Raw genomic sequence first — 16648 nt, 5'->3', positions numbered from 1 at the left:
ATGTCGGCTTCCTGTCCAGTGCATAACCCATCAGACATTAGACGGTTGAGATGATTCATCTCAGGCGAGCCTATTAGAGCTTTGGAATTTATTATGACTCTAGGTTAGAGTCACAGCGGCTGAAATTTAGCATATGGATTTGAAGATTTACCTACAACTATACCTATTCAGGCTGTTCTGGAGGTGACTCACAGTGGCCTATTGGGAAATGTAGCGGGGCAGCCACAGTGCGCCGCATCTTCAAACTTCAAACGCCCCGCAGGCAAACCATTCGCCATTGCCACCACGAACCTCTCATTCAAGATATAATCTGGCAAGCGCCGTCTTCTTCAAGTGTCCATAACGACAAAAACTCTCATATATCCAACACTGTCACTTCTGTTTAGCGTGGGCATTTGCATAGGCGTCCTGGTCCCTTCGGTTTCAGACACTTTCGTCAATCTACAGCAAACCCGTACAAAAACTCTCGTCACAACTCAATCCCAGAAACCATGCTTCCTCTGCATCTGAAAGATGATGGCGCTTCAACAACCCGGAGGCAGGCTGTCGCCGAGCCCTCGAGTGCTCGTGTTGTCTCGAAACCAGTCCCAAAGGCCGAGTTAGAAGATCCCCGCGGCTACCAGCTTGGGCAGGTCCAAAAGCGCTACTCACCAAAAGAAACCATCACTTCAAACGGCGGCACATCGCTTGCTTTCAAGATGACCCCATCAGACCCAGATTTTCCCTTTGAATTGGCACATCTCCATTGCGATTTACTTGTGCCTAAGGAGTACCCCGCGAAAAGGCCTGTGCTGCGAGTCACCAACAAGGATATTCCCAGGGGCTTCAGTATCAATGTCGAAAAGGGATGGGATAAGCTTGCAGAAGAGAAAAAAGGGTTCACGCTGCTGTCCTTAATCAATGCTTTAGACAAGAATCTGGAAACTTTCTTGTCTGAGCAAAAGGTCGAAACAGTCAAACTTGTCACTTTCAAGGATACGAGGCATCTCGAGCAAGAGCGCGAAAATAAAGGGGCAGCCTCCACGTCAAAAGATATCGTTCAGCCAGTCGCTGCATTCAAAAACCCACCACCCAAACCTTACGTCCCGGACAAGAGACATTCTAGGGAGGAGATTGCTGTTGCCAAGGAACGGCGAGCGCAAGAAGTGCGCCAGCTCGAGGCTCGCATGGGGAGGCTGCCTCTCTACCGTCGCTCTGCGGATGGAGTTGTCTTCACTCTACCCTTGGAGCCGAAGAAGAAGGCAGACCTACCCGACGGCCTTCGTTCCGTCAACAACATCCATCTCATCGTCCCTCTGCTCTATCCACTCCAAGATATTCGAGTCCAGCTCAATGAAGCCGACGCCAAGGACGCTGAACCAGTCGAAGACTTGTTCGTTCAAAGGGCAGCCGGCCAGAAGCAGATCAATCTCATGGGTCACGTCAACTACCTTGCACAGAATCTGCATCTCCTAGCCAAAATGGCACAGTTGAACGCGGCAAAGGCTGAGATTCCCCAACCGCAGGAGACCAGTCTCGAGCAGACAAAGGAAGAAGATTCTACCGGCGATTCTGGCACAGAGAAGAGCCATATCCAGTACATTCCACGACCTCCAGAATGGACCAATGAAAACGATAGCGGAAGCTCCGAGGAAGAGGAAACCAGCAGTTCTGATGACGGCGGCGCAGAGCTAGAAAATGGAGAGGAGAAGTCGTCTATTGCTACGTTGGATGCACCCGAACATGGAACCATGATATCATTCCCGTCTATTGAGCTTCATGGACTTGAGCTCCTGCAGGTTTCCCTTCTCAGTCTGACAATCAAGTGCGACCGCTGTCGCACTCTAAACGACTTGACTGGAATCAAGCCTGGCATTGAGAAGACCGGCAGCTGCAAGAAATGTGCAGCTGCATTTTCTGCCAAGTATAATCCCCAATACGTCCACGAGCATTCTTCCAGAGCCGGCTTTATCGATCTCTCTGGCTGTAAAGTTGCCGACATGCTGCCGAGTACATTTGTGCCCACGTGCGAACGCTGCTCCACGCCCAGCCACGGGCTCGTCTCGGTACGCGGCGAGACCATGACGAATGTGTGCCGCGAGTGCCATTCCAAGTTTACTTTTAAAATCCCAGACGTCAAGTTTCTGTTCATTACACCAGGCACGCTACCGCCGCCGACGTCGGGCCCCAAGCGCAAGACGGAGAAGCTTGGTCTGCACGCTGGCGAGCCGCTGCCGAATCGCGGTGCATGCACACACTACCGCAAATCGTACCGCTGGTTCCGCTTCTCGTGCTGCAACAAGGTCTTTTCGTGCGATCGATGCCACGAAGAAGCCGAAGATCACCCCAACGAGTGGGCCAACCGCATGATATGCGGCTGGTGCAGCCGTGAGCAGAATTATGCCGTGGACGAATGCAAGTTTTGCGGCCGAGGCGTCATTGGAAAAAAGGGTAGAGGCTTCTGGGAGGGTGGCAAGGGAACAAGGGACCAGCGCATGATGAGCAGGAAAGATCCTCGCAAATTCAAGCGTATTGGTACTCAACCCGGTGCCAAGAAGTCGTGAGAGCCATGCTTTTTTTTCTTTTCTTTTTGCGTCTTTATAGGATGGCCACTAATGTACAATATTGCCATGTAGCTATACGGGCCCAAAGGGCCATAAATAATAAGCTCATGTGAGAGTGGCAACTTCGAGGTTCGAATTCCACTTTTTTGCTTCATGCCAAGTTCAGCCGAGCATGAATTCTTGAGTCTGTCAATCTGTATACGAGCCGGTTGTCAATATTGTCATCATTGCATCTGCAGGACACCACCCGCCAAGCATCGTGTATCCAAGGAGCTGCTTTTCCGCTTTTCCGGCTTCTCGCCGTCATGGCGGTGTTCCGTCAGCGGCCCGCATGGGCGCCGGGCTTCTTGGCTGGCTGTCAAGCCGAAACTTTGCAGCGGATCCGAGACTTTTGGAGAATGAAAAAAGCAACGCTGTGACAAAAGACTCGTGTTGCAAAAAAGAAAGGTCTTGCAAAGAAGAAAGGCCTTGTATTTTATGCAAGACACATGGGCGGCCGCTGGCAGGTTGGCAGGGCAAAGTCGGTTTGTCGCGCCCGCAAGCTTTGTTGCGGAAATGATTTAATTCATTTTGACAGCACAGCCGAGAAAGATGCAAAAAAGAAACTATTCTCATGATTTGTGGAAACTAGGCCCGGTTAGACCCCGATCTACACTTGCTATAATTGGAATACGAAAGTGCTGAACAGTCGCTGAGAATCTGACCCGTTTTGGCTACGTCATTTGCACACTGGACACCGGCTTTCTGGCAAGGTTCCCGCTAATAAACGGCAGGCTTGCCTTTGCCCTCCTTCTCTAGGCCTTTCCTCTTCTAGGACGAATCTTTTGCCACACAAATAGTGAACCGAATCGGTACAAGTAACTCAAAATTTTGAACGGATTTGTATAGAATGAGAATTATTTTTAGACACATCTTGTCGGGCGCGGAGCGTTGGGCTGGCACGCTGGCTGATGAGGGGGGCACTTTGCCCACAACATAGGCTGCTACTCTCACCGGCAACTCGCATATTGGGGTAGTATTGAGAGCGAGTCAACCTGCAGTTGTCCCACCGAAAAAGTACCCCCAGCCCTACTAGTAGCGATCGGGGGGGGAATACGAGCTGACTATGCCGATCTAGGGACTCCGAGATACTTTGAGCTTGGGCAGACTTGGGGATACGGATACAATGGTTCGGTGAGGAAGCGCAGAGACGTCATTATTCAAGGTCGGGCAAAAAGGTAGTAGTTTTCAAGTCATTGCATTGGCGTGAGGTCCCAATTCACCTGCCAGGCATCCTGTAAATCATCAAGTATAAGAGGGCCGCGGTGTCCCGACCAAAATAATCTCATCCATCAAGCACCACAAACAATCAATTCATATCAATCACTCGTTCCTTCTTACTTTTAACAACAACTTCTACCCAAGGACACTTTCAAAACAACCAAAGGCCATCACGATGCACTTCTCCAAGACTCTCTTGACCGTCGCCGTCGCCGCCACTGCCACTGCGGCCGCCCCCCTCGAGGCCAGGGACCCCGACTGGATCATCCAGGGCCTGTCTCGCGCCTGCGACGGCCAAGACTCGTCCTGCACCTGGAAGTTCGCCATCAACAACCAGCTCACCGCCCCGACCGCGTGCACCTACGTCGTCAAGGCCGCCGGCGGCAAGCCCGCCTCGCGCTCCAAGGGCGGGCCCGTCCAGTGCGGCGACTTTAGAGTCACCAGCGACTGGTCCGGCCAGTTTGTCGTCGGCTTCACCACTTTTGCCGTCTTTGACACCAAGAAGAACCTGATTGCCTACCCGGCCTACAATGATGACGAGATTGCCGCGGGGAATGTGCCCGACAAGCCCTTTCACGTCGAAGCCCCCAAGTACTAAGGGCTAGGGAAAGGAAATAGCGGGTTATGATGTTTAATAGTTAATGTAGCATAGTATCATGATATATAGATGCATATTTGTTTTTGTTTTTTAAGTTTTGTCACACCAAGGCGCTATGTGAACATGAAATGTGACTATGCTTATTAACATGGAGTGGTGTTGGCAGGCACGCCCACCACTGACTGACTCAGCCGAGGACCCTTCTCACTGTCACTAAATATGCCTCTTCTCCTTTCAACATCAACTCATCACTTTCATCCAGACAATTCCAGTCTGCTGACTGCCCGTGCGATGCGCCCGCCTCTTTGATTCGCGACAATGACAGACTTATATCTACGTACCCATTGCGTGTCAGCGTAGACTGCTGTCTCGGTAGACAACCGAGATGGATGAAATTATGTGACATGGCTTACCAATGTCTCATCACATCAGTTTTCCCATTGTACAAACAATGACACGACTCCACCAAGAGATGAACAACGAATAAGCAATTCTTGATTAGGCAAAATGGCGTTATCAAACGCGCGGGGCTGCGTGGTTATTACTTGTGTATTTCCATGAGTTGGAGTTGGCTGTTGTTTAAAAGCACTTGCCACATTTGGAAGTTCTTAAGGTACCTTTGAACCTTTTGAACGCTTCCAACAGTAGTTCCTCATGCAAGATTCGAGGCGTGCTTGTATCTCGACGAATAAAACGACATCTTGTTGGCTGTCTGGCGGAGCTTGCGGCTTACATTTGACGCGAAGGAGCTATGGCGCGATACGGGCCGGTCCATTGCACCACCCCCCTAACCGCAACCGCAGCCACCATCTTGCCGTCTTCCGCCGACTTGCAGCAGTTTGACGAGGACGTGGGTTGCTGTGCACGGTCTAGAGATGAAGATTTGCCCCAGGAGGCTGATGTTATAAAAGATGCTGCGTTTCGCTACTCGTGGCCCAGACCCCTCTTGGCGTCCTCATGTGGCGGGTCGATAACAATGGCCGATTCAATTGACAACAAAGAGGGGAACAAGACAAGCCCTATCCTGTCTACTTCGGACAGCGACGATGAAAAGAGAGTGCATCCAAAGTCTGAAGTAAGGGCGGTCGCTACTGGACTGCCAGAGGAGACGGGGGTAGGCAGCGACTCGGATCAAGACGATGCCAAGATTCTCGACACTGCCGAAGCGGTCGTGACCCATCTCTTACCTCTGAGGGATGATTTTGAGCCGGCCTTGACATTTCGCAGCTTGTTTCTCGCATCATGCCTTGCGTCGTTCCAAGCTGCCATGACTCAAATTTATGCGGTATTCTCTTGCCTCATACAAGTACCTTTGCGATTTGTGGTTCGTTGCTGACAAGACTGTCAACTCTAGTTTAAACCAACATCGGTCCCGGTTTCTGGCACATTCATTGTGCTCATTGCCTACTTTTCAGGCTTGGCCTGGGCCAAGTTTCTTCCGCGAGGAGATGTGCACGAGGCTCGATGGAGAGAGAAAGGGGGCCAAGGCGAGCCACCACGATGGATCCGAGTCTTGTCATTCTTTAATCACGGGCAGTGGAACCTCAAGGAGCACGCCGTTTGCTCCATCACTGCCACTTCAGCCTCCAATGCTACCGCCAGCATTACTGTCTTTACGACACAGGATTTATTCTATGACTTGCCGCTTACAGCAACCACTGTGGTTCTCAGCACGCTTTCCATTGGTCTGTTTGGCTACGGTCTCTGTGGGATTCTGCGACCAGTCGCTGTCTGGCATGTCAAGTCTGTTTATTGGACCAACATACCTGTGGTCAAGACCCTCCAGGGTCTGCACTGGGCAGATGTCCGAAACTCCAAACCTCTACGAGCATTCTGGTGGAGCTTCGGTGCCATGTTTTCCTATGAGTTTCTGCCTGCTTACATCATGCCGTGGCTAAACTCCGTCTCCATCCCCTGCTTGGCATCGATGAAGGCCACTGGCGAGACTGCCGCAGTTCTGAACAACGTCTTTGGCGGGTCCCAAAACAACCAAGGCCTCGGTCTCTTTAGTCTATCCTTTGACTGGCAATATGTATGTTTCACCAACTGTTTCCTGGAGAGCGCCAGATGCTGACCACAAGTTTGCAGATCACTTCTAGTGCTACTTCTCTGCCCTTGACAACTCAACTGCACTCCGCTGTTGGCTTGTTTATATGTTTCATTGCCATGGCTGGCATATACTACAATAATGTTTGGGATTCAAGGTCACTGCCTTTTATGTCAACACGTCTCCAATCCGAGAATGGAACAGCTTATCCCGTCGCAGAGGTATTCTCTGGTGGCATTTTGAATGAGGATGCACTTGGTCGATTCGGTGTCCCAAAACTTACTGGAAGCTTTGCATATGCCATGTTCATGGCCAATGCAGCGGTAAGTAGAAAGAGAACAACAGCGTCTCAAATCTTGTCAATCTGCTAATGAGCCTTGACAGATTGGTGCTCTCATTGTGCACTGCTTTTTATTCTGGGGCAAGGACATTTACAAATCTTTCAAGAGTGCCAGAAAAGGCAACTTTAATGACAGACATCATGAGCACATGGCCAAGCACTACAAAGAGACACCCTGGTGGTGGTACGCATCGATTATAGTTGGTAGCTTTGTGCTTGGTATCGCTGTCATTGTGAGCCAGGACCTTACAATTCCTGTTTGGGCATACATTGTTGCCCTCATTTTTGGCATCATCATTGCTCCATTTGTAAGTGGCGTCGACGATTCCTTGGGTACAAACTATCCTAACTTTCTTTTTTTTTTTTCAGAGCGTGATACTATTTGCCCGTTTTGGTAACGGTATCGCGACAAACAACTTGTCCAAAATGATTGCTGGTCTGACCGTACCTGGCCGTCCCATTGGAAACATGTACTTTGCCGCGTGGTCGCATAGTGTCATTGCCAGTTGTGTCAACTTGTCCAGCGATCTGAAATTGGGTGAATACCGTACGTAGCAGCCCCGACTCGATCATCAATCAATCCCACGAAAATGAAAATGAGAAACATGTGCTAACTGGCTTGGCAGTCAAAATCCCACCGCGTGTCATGTTCACCACTCAGATATACGGCACGTTGCTCGGCGCCGTTGTCAACTATGCAGTTATGGTCTCCATTGTCAACGACAATCGCGATCTTCTAGCGAATACCAATGGCAATTCTTCCTGGAGCGGTGCATCCTTTCAGTCGTTCAATACCAGCGCCACTTCATGGGCCCTGGCAAAATACCTGTACACGCTTGGCTCTACGTACGCTGCCGTCCCATTTGGCGTTTTATTCGGCGCTGGCTTGGTTGTGATTCATCGCGTTGTTGTATTTGTAAGTCGCGTCCCGCCAGAGTGTTGCATTATTCATCGCTGAACCTCATAGTTTGCCCCCAAAGTCTACGGCTTCTCCCTTCACAACATCAATCTGCCACAGCTATTGCAGTACGCCGGTTTTGTCCCATACAACCAGTCACAGACATGCATCATTTTAAGTGGCATCATTGCCGGCCTTTTTACACAGTTTTACTTGAGAAACTACCACCAGCGCTTTTTCAAGAATTATTCCTACTTGATTACAAGTGCCTGGGATGGAGGCAGTTTGACCTGCTTGTTTATCCTGTCCTTTGCTGTGTTTGGTGCAGCTGGTCGATCAGTGCCGTTTCCACAGTGGTGGGGGAATAATGTAAAGGGCAACTTGGATCTATGTCCAGTGCCAGAATAGATGTCGAAGCGCTGCCCGCTTGTGTGGAAGTCAAAGTCGCGGTTGTATGAGCCTAGATATTCGGAAACTTGGATTTACAAGACAAAGGTGCACCTATTTGGCTTGGAAGGAAAGCGAAGTTCTGGTCTGACTGTAGAAAAGGAGCTCTGCGTAGTCTTCTCTCGTTCCATTCACATTATAAAAAAAAACAGTGCAACCCAAAGACCGAAATCTCCCGAGATTCTCTCGCATCGAGTGGTGGTTCTATACGGCCAAGAATCTCGGATCGACAACACTGCAAAGCGCTCGCATGAATGAAACGATGAAATCGAGACAGGTTGCGGGCAGGAACGGAGTACTTACACGCGACGCCCTTTCCGACACTGCAAGCATGGCGAGCGTGATGGTAACTTGTGAAATAACTGGGTTGCATCAACACACATTTTGCGCCTGGCCTATGGAGCGACGCGCAATTTCTGGGGGAGTCTAGGTGATGAATACAGGCCAACGAGCCAAAAGCCCGCATGGTTGAATGAATCGAGACGAGGCCCGACCGTCGACCACACCGGGGGACAATGGGGAGTATTGCCGGAGGGCGGAAGCACCCATCCCGGACGCTACAAGAAGTGGTGTGGTGCATCAATTTTGTTATTAGCGTTGCTTTCCGTGGTAATTACTAGAACTGATTCCAACCTGTCACTTTTTTGGCTACGGCAGTTGCGTTTGCACTTACTTTGCCGAACAAAGCTCAAGGGACTCGAGGGAATGGCAGTTTGAGTGTCTGGCAGTTTTACGTTTCGAGAAGAAGAAAGGGTATTCAAATTCGACAGCAATGCACAATACAAAAACATGAATTAGTGCGGGTAATGAATGACTGGTCAATGATTGGCAAGTAAAAAAAAAAAATACATGAGAGGTTGGCAAATGGTTAGCCAACACTGAAAAATCCCCCACAAAGTTGTCATTATTAGAGGTTTCGAGCAACGCTCGCAATGTATCAATAGTAGTAAGAATCATGGAATGATGGAGTGTCAGTAAGACGTTGACGAATAGATGACTCTAGTTTGGTGGCAATCGCGTACCTGTCTGATCCACGATCATCATACGTGGATTTGGTTCAGGAGACATTGTGTGGCAACCAACGCGTCGGATCACTTGATCTCTTGAGTTTATCGAACTTGTGATTTAAAATAAAGATAAAATAAAATAAAATAAAATAAAATAAAAGAACAGAAAATTGTTTAATTATTCATTGGCATTCTTTTATTATACTTTCTTCACTCCAGCAGTACAGGCATTAGCTCAAAACTTGCTCGGGCAACTTTGCTCGGGTCTCGCCAGCGCTTTTCCGCAACCCCTGCATCGCGCCCAGAAACTTTTGCGGCACCCGGAGGCACCGGGTTCTTTGGTCCCCGTCAAAGCCTCTCAAAGCTATTTTTTCGTTGTCTTTTTCTTCTTTGAGCCGAACGGGCAATTACCTGTTTTCCATCAGGCCATCACCAAAAAGGGTGCAAAGAAGGAAGGGGGGAAAAGCCAAGTATCTGAATCTGATGCATTAAAGACTTTTGATTACTTTCTGGAGTGCATAATCGGGGTAGGTGGCAGTGTTGAGAGGCACGTTGCGGCTGCGGCTGCTTTGCTGTTTCGGCCTTGTTGATCTGTGTCTTTTTTTTTCATGTGGTAGGTTTATCTTTTGATCAGCTTATCGCTACCTCGCCTATTACGCTATTACGCGGTTGACCCTTGATGACTTTGGCATTTTGACACTCGTCCCAGCAAGCAAGGGGGGAATCGAGCTGGTGCGCAGAGCCGGGCCGCGTAGCCGGGCCGAGGACAAGTACACAGACCGAGTTGTTGATAAGACCTCGAAACTTTTGTATATGTAAATGCCGAATCTAATCACACTTTTTTCGGTGAGCCTTGATCATCAGAACACTTGTAATTAGTGCCATGTCCAACGCTCGGGGCGTAGTTTCTGCTCCACACAGGAGAAAGGGATTGATTGACCTTAGTCTTGAACGTGTGGATGAACTTTGGGTGAACGTGAACGTGGTCTGATGATACATGGATGCCGATTTTATGACAACTTTGCCTAGCGCAGTCAAAACGTCAAACATGGGTCAAGGATGTTGGATGATAGCCAGCAACCCTGACGAATTTCTGCTGAGGGCAGCTTCCACCGCATTGCCATGACTGAATCGCGTTTCTGAAGCAAGTGTCAAAGCTCCTTGTCGCGCCCGAGCCGAGTTTTAGTGAGTTACGGGCCGTTCCCCTAGTTTTTTTTTTTTTTTTTTAGCGCAACTCCTGGAGAGAGGTTGGGAAAAGCAGTCTGGCAACAAGATTTTTTTTTTTTTCTTCGTCGCAACGGTCATCAGAAATGGGGGAGGGGGGGTGACTTGTTGTTCTAACGGCTGGGGAGAAGAACTCAGACAGTCAAATGAGTCTCGGCTGTGACCTGGGCTTGTTCACAATATCAGTAGAAAACTCGTTTGTGCCCCTTTTTCCTTGTTGTGACCATATGAGATGAGCATCATGAGGACGGCCGTACACATGCGCCCTTTGGCCTTTCCCCGCAAATGTCCACTAGGAATGGGATATGGCTGTCCATGAATCGGTGTGACGAGAAGAAAATTCGAAATTTCAATTAAAATTTTTAGTAAACCCTCGTTCCTGATTCGTCTGCGTACACCGGAGAACACTCGGCAACAGGGGACATCAAGGCCGATTCGGTCTTCGGCACCCGCTACCCTCACAGCGATTGCACCAGTTGTAAACGGACGTTTGCAATGGTTCTACTCGAGAAATACATTGATGCAACGTGTATGGGTTGTAGGACCCGGTGGAAAACTCGATATGGTAGAAACACATTTGCTGCATGTCTCTTTTGCTTTTCTGTAGTCGCAGAAAGGTTGTAGAAAATGGAGAATTCCCCTTTGCTCACAGGAGAAAATACAAGAAACAAGTCGACCATGATATTATGTCCCGCAGTCCCCCGGAGATCAATGTCCGCGAGATAGTCTCATCCCACCGAAAAGCAGACAGTCTTGACGGAAGATTTTCCGAGACGGGAATTTCTTGCTTGAAAGCTGTTTGCTTTGCGGCGTATGAATTGGCAGCCCCTCCCTCTTTGCCTCTGTAGGTTTGGTGTGGCTTACACATGTATGCCAAAACCACCAGTTGTCTTAGCTGAGGTCTGTTTCACCATGTCACCCGCCTCGTGACCGTTGGAGCTTGGAACGCGGGGGTGAACAAGTTTTCCACTATTGCAACGGCGAGGAATGGCAAAATCAATCCTTTGTCACACGGCCATTTGCGTATCCTACTGCCACCATAATTGACGTGGACCGTATTGCTTCGATATTGACATGTACTACGACGTCTGTGGTTCGCGAATGTGTTTCGGATCATGAGAAATGGCGTAGCTGGGTTGAACCCTTGTCTTGCGTTGGAAGTGACCCCCCTCCCCCCCCCCATGCTCCGGGGTCCGGTCGACGTCATATCTTCGTATGGTACACTTTCTGCAAGCTTCTCACTGTCAAACTGCTCAGCAGACTGTACCGATAGCTGGCTTGGTTTCAAGAATCAATGCAATCGTCGATGACGATAAAGATGTAGGACATTTCAGATGTAGAACATTGAACAGAGTACAAGTGCCATCCAACAGCATTGATGCTTACTTGGCATCTGACATGTAAAAAGCAGTGCGAGGGACAGACAGTCTCGTGCCGTGTCGTCGCTGACAGACCTCCTCATACCGTGGCGTCCTTTTTGCTGATCGCTCATGACGGAGCCGTCACCCAGAAAATAAACGGCCAGCCAAAACCGTGCAATTGAGGTGTGGTGCTCTCGAGGCCAAGCAATGCCACCGTCATGCAGCGCAGCTGGGCAGGATCGCTGCGGTGTGTACGCGTTGCAGGGCCGGCCGATGGTTGTGTGGCTGCACATTCCTGCAGTAATATATTAGCGACTCACTCCTTTGTGGGCAATCATAGACGACGGTGAGAGGAAGGGGAGGGAGGGAGGGGGGAGTAGAGTAGTGAGTTTCTTGGTGAGGAAAAGGGTACAGAACTGTACCTATCCGTATATAATTTTCCCGTGTCACACAAAAAAACTATACATTTCCCACCCAGCCATGGAGCAGCTGCATCCATTCCGAACCTGAGCTGATCCAAGGATGGAGTGCGAGTTATTCTGGAGCAGCACAGAACTTGGACGTAAAAGGATCAGTCACGAGAGGGCAAACTTTGCTCCGTCTTCTTTGTTTCGCCCCCTCCATAATCCATCACCTGGATACTCAAAAACGAAACGGTCAGCAGGAATAGATTCATCGAACGAGCTGAAAACGTAAGCGTGTTGCGGCACGCCGACCGCCGACGATTCTCTTTTTGGGGGCCCAGCGAGACGCGTCCCTCCGTTGGGTTTCAACGTCCCTTTTTTTTTTTTTGTAAGCGTTTGGTGGTGGGGGAGGTACTCTATACCCGTCTGCAAGGTGCCGACGGTGAAGGATCTGCTTTGTCCCCCAAGGGACGCTTCCATCAGGCGGTGATGGCGGGGAGGGGGGAGAGCTGGGAAGGTGAGCAGGAAGGACCCCCAAGCCCATGCGTCGGCTCTGCCCAGAAAAAAAGAAAATACATTTGCGGTGAGCCAAAGACAGCATCATGTTTCGAACAATTGCTCGTTGTGCGCGATAGTAGGGACATCGGATGACTACATTCAGCTCCGCCTCGTTTGCGAGGTGATGATGATCCGTCTTACTAGTAACTATGGATTACGGATACTCGGTGCAGAAGATATGCGGCGGGTGGCAAAGACACGTGGATTAGAACATGACACTGCAAATAAACTAGATGGATTCAAAACTTGTCTACTCCATACGTTCCTCAGTAACCTCCAGCTGGGCTCTCGAGGTATATTCAGCCAAGTCGAAACGGCATATCGGCGCGAGGGTACAATCATCTCGGAAGCGCTGCCCTTTCCAGCGTGCCCAGGTGCCCAGGTGCCCAGGTTGCCTGCTGCAGCAAGCAGCTGACTAGTACTTGCTTTTTGTTTTGAATGACAGGATACAGCATGTTGCGCATCACGATGCTTGATTGAAATGCGGCATGAAGCGATTGAGGCGCAAGACATTGCGCGCCAACATCGCGCCAGCTAGCAAGAGACTATCCCTGCACTGGATATAGAATCTTTTTTGCCCTGTTCCTCGTAGTTACAGCCTTGGGAGAGCATTTTGGTTGTAAGATGCATGAGAAATGTCAAGTGATGTGGTAGATTAGCGGCGCCATCAGCAAGGGTCATGTTATGCCGTGGATCTGGAGATGCGGCTGGGGGGGACAGGACGGGGTCATGACCGACCATGCTATACGTAACTACTGCCGTAATCTGTACTCCGTAGGGCCGGCGGCGACTTGACGATTTTTTGCGGCTGAGTTTTTTGTAGGGTCTTCTCGTTGCCAAAATCAGGGTGTCGATGATACCAACCGCCCCCCCCCCCCCCTCCACGATTTCGGCTCGGTCGGAGGACAACCTGTCACAAGTACCGGCGCATGTCCAAAGAGTTGTCGTGAGCCGGCACAATGTTTCTCTGATAGGCAGGCTGAAGCGAGACATGTCCAACACGTGGGCTTACACCGAGCCGAATAAATCATGACCGAAAAAAGACAGAGGTGGTAAAATAAGAATTGGGCATCATTGGTGAATATTCATGAATATAAATTTTGATTATTTAAAAAAAGAGTATTTAATTGATTTAATTGATTTAATAGAATTCTGTCTGGAGCTGACCATGTCGCCCTCAGAGACACAGACCTTGATAATCATCTGTACAATGCCGAGTTGCGCACCACCGTCTCTGCACGTCTCACCTCTATTCACTTTTGTACATTTTCCTGCAATGATTGCAGGAGGCAAAACATGATCTGATAATTCGCATCTGTCGGCAATCAGTCATTTCATGAGTATCTATTGTTATTTATGTATTTTTTTTTTTTTTTAAAAAAGGCTCTCAAGCACACAATATCATTCCACTGGAAGCCGAGACACTTCACCATGTCGGTCAACTATATATCCGCAGGCACAAGCACAAAAAGTGGCGAATAGTTCAAACAAACTAAACGAATAAAATAAAATTATAATAAAAATAAGAAAATGAAACCCGATTGATACAGCAAACGCTTATTCTTGCCTGCTCACCTCAGGGTTCTATCCGGTCTCGGTCAGTCGAGTTCAAGAGCAACCTTGTTGGGGGGGCCAAGACTCGAGCTGAAATGACAGCGTCGCAGCCAAGCAAGCCGCAGAGGTTGCCCTCCGTCACAACCTCATCACTGGCGAACCAAAAAACTGTTTCTTTTTTCTTTTTCTTTTTTTCTTTTCTGAACATGTTTTGTAGCCCTGCGTGAGCGCCGCCACGTATCATAAGAAATGGTCACTTGAGCACCGGAAGCATCATTCCGTGTGACGAAGTAGACGAAAGCAAGCGTCTTACCCCCCGCTCTCTGTCGTTTCTAGTAATCCTCAGCGCTGCGGGCCCCCCCCCCCACGGTGCCGCCTTTTTTTTTTTTCGTACCAATATTCGGCGTCATGATTCGCTCAAAATCGCACACGCGCCGAGTGATATCACGAGTTCGGTAATGGCTTTTTTTCCTCTTCTTCCCTTTTTCCTCCTATTTTCTTTTCGCATTCGTCACGGCCATCTTTTCGCCGCTGCTAGTGGTGGAAAATGGGCTCAGTCAGTCAGGCACACAACACCCAGCCGCAAAGGCCCGCGCAGATCAGGGCCCAAGAGGCTCCAATTGCTGCTGCCGTGTTGTCTTGTCTTGCATTATTTTCTTTCCCATTCATTTCTGCGAGCATTGTGACCTGCCCTGTTTTTCTTTTCTGCAACACGACATATGCAACGGCCAATAAACAGGTAGAAACAGCGGATGCTCTTTTTTTGTTTGGTTCGACAACTTTTCCCCCCTTCGTCACCGTTACTTGGCCACCCAACCCTTCCCGCCCCCCACGCGCTTTTCTGTTGGCGGGGGAAGAGGAGGGGGGGGGGGGGTACATCTAATCTAAGATTCATTACAGTACATCAGTTGCGGCGTTGCCAGAAACATCACAAGGACCGCCACTTGAGGGCTGCACGCGACGTTGCACTCTCACCACGCAGCTCGGGGTGCACTTGTGCCACCCGGAGGCAAGCACATTGGCTCCAGGAACAGAAGGCATTTCCGAGCTGTGGCACAACGAGGCCAATGATGGCATAGTAGGCTGCCTGGAGTCTATATGGCGCTTCGTAAATTATGAAAGGGGGGGTAGGTCACGCGCTACCCGGCAGTTTGGTGGCCATGTAGAGTTGTGCTGGCGCTTACCAGTCAGTATGCCGCAGCGAGAGTCGCTGGCGATACAGGGCGATGATACAGGGCGATGGATGTGATTGTCTCTTTTCTTTTCACCTTTTTTTTTTCATGTTTTTTTTTTCCTTTCTGTTTATTTTATTAGACATCTAATTCTTCCGAGAAAACACCTGTTGCACTAGTCACTTATCCACAAAGGTAAAAAGGGTGCCGCCCAGTTACCAGGCTAACACTCGGGTCCTCAAATCAAATAAATTGTATTCAGAATATTCAAATACCATTCAATCCTACATTGAGGCCCAAAATATACTGCGGACCACGTCGATGCGGCAATAAATCTGCAAGTTGCTCTCCACCACCCCCAAGGGGGGGCATCACGAGTGACTTGCTCGAACCTGGCGACCACGGGGCAATGACAAGTACCGTTCGGCGCAGAAATCGGTTCTATTTTCCTTTGCTATGGAGTTGCCGCGAAGCCTGACTCGAGGCCTAGGCAGGCAAGCAGCTTGTCGCCTCCTGATCTTCGGACGATGATTGCTACTTTTGGGAAGCCGATGGTGATTCCAGAAGCTCTGGTAGCTCCATACAAATTTTTTTTCTGGCACTGCCTGCCTTTTAGTTTCTCTATAAAAAGAGTATTGGGGGCGACGAAGTTTTTTTTTTTTTTTGATCGAATTGAGTAGTTGGTTGGTCAGTTGCTAGCAAACTAGCGTTTTGATAGGCAGGGCTTTGTCCTCTTTGGAACTCGGAATCTTCGGTGGGCTTGCATTGTCCGCGAAAAAAGCCAGAGAGGGTGGACAGGGAAAAATTCAAACCTGCCCCAGTGAAAAGACTTGCAAAAGACCAGAATCTCCACCGCGCAGCTGCAGAGCCTCATGACGGGCAGAACGAGCATATCTCCAGGTCTTTGCCTGTTGTGAAAACTCCCGGGGAGGACAAAGGAAATATAGACAAACCATGTCCATTTCAACGGTGAGGCTTGGAGTATTAATCCTCATGGCAAATAACCTATTCCGTATGCCAAATATCGCCCTTTTGATCGGAAATTCAGCCATGGCCATTCGCTGCGGACGACGGCGGCTTGTCGGGCCGGGATTGTCGGAGCTCCATCCAAACTCTGCCGGGGCTCCATAGTAGATAGCAACGGGTACAAGGAAAGGAGACGAAAGATAGGCTCCTTTCTCGGTGACTTGAAAAAAATTTCCCAACCATACGTTTTTATGTTATTTTTTTTTTTT

At 49.4% G+C, this 16648-nt stretch overlaps 3 protein-coding genes across 3 annotated transcripts; all 3 read left to right on the top strand.

Annotated features, from left to right (window-relative positions):
• Window positions 1-491: 491 nt before the first annotated feature.
• Window positions 492-2543, top strand: BBA_03899 (CHY zinc finger domain-containing protein; the record flags this gene model as incomplete). Its single annotated transcript, XM_008598996.1, has 1 exon — window positions 492-2543. The coding sequence occupies one exon, from the start codon at window positions 492-494 to the stop codon at window positions 2541-2543; it is 2052 nt and encodes a 683-aa protein (XP_008597218.1).
• A 1435-nt stretch (window positions 2544-3978) lies between these two features.
• On the top strand, window positions 3979-4401 carry BBA_03898 (small secreted protein; the record flags this gene model as incomplete). The annotated part of the gene is made up of 1 exon (XM_008598995.1): window positions 3979-4401. The coding sequence occupies one exon, from the start codon at window positions 3979-3981 to the stop codon at window positions 4399-4401; it is 423 nt and encodes a 140-aa protein (XP_008597217.1).
• A 976-nt stretch (window positions 4402-5377) lies between these two features.
• On the top strand, window positions 5378-8094 carry BBA_03897 (OPT oligopeptide transporter; the record flags this gene model as incomplete). Its single annotated transcript, XM_008598994.1, has 7 exons — window positions 5378-5725; window positions 5756-6433; window positions 6490-6771; window positions 6833-7096; window positions 7158-7335; window positions 7415-7704; window positions 7756-8094. 7 exons carry the CDS (start codon window positions 5378-5380, stop codon window positions 8092-8094), a joined length of 2379 nt encoding a protein of 792 aa, XP_008597216.1.
• Window positions 8095-16648: the final 8554 nt, after the last annotated feature.

Source organism: Beauveria bassiana (assembly GCF_000280675.1).
Source record: "Beauveria bassiana ARSEF 2860 unplaced genomic scaffold BBA_S00008, whole genome shotgun sequence".
Classification (NCBI taxonomy): domain Eukaryota; kingdom Fungi; phylum Ascomycota; class Sordariomycetes; order Hypocreales; family Cordycipitaceae; genus Beauveria; species Beauveria bassiana.
The sequence above is the reverse complement of the archived record's forward strand: the minus strand, read 5'-3'. Positions and strand labels throughout refer to the sequence as shown.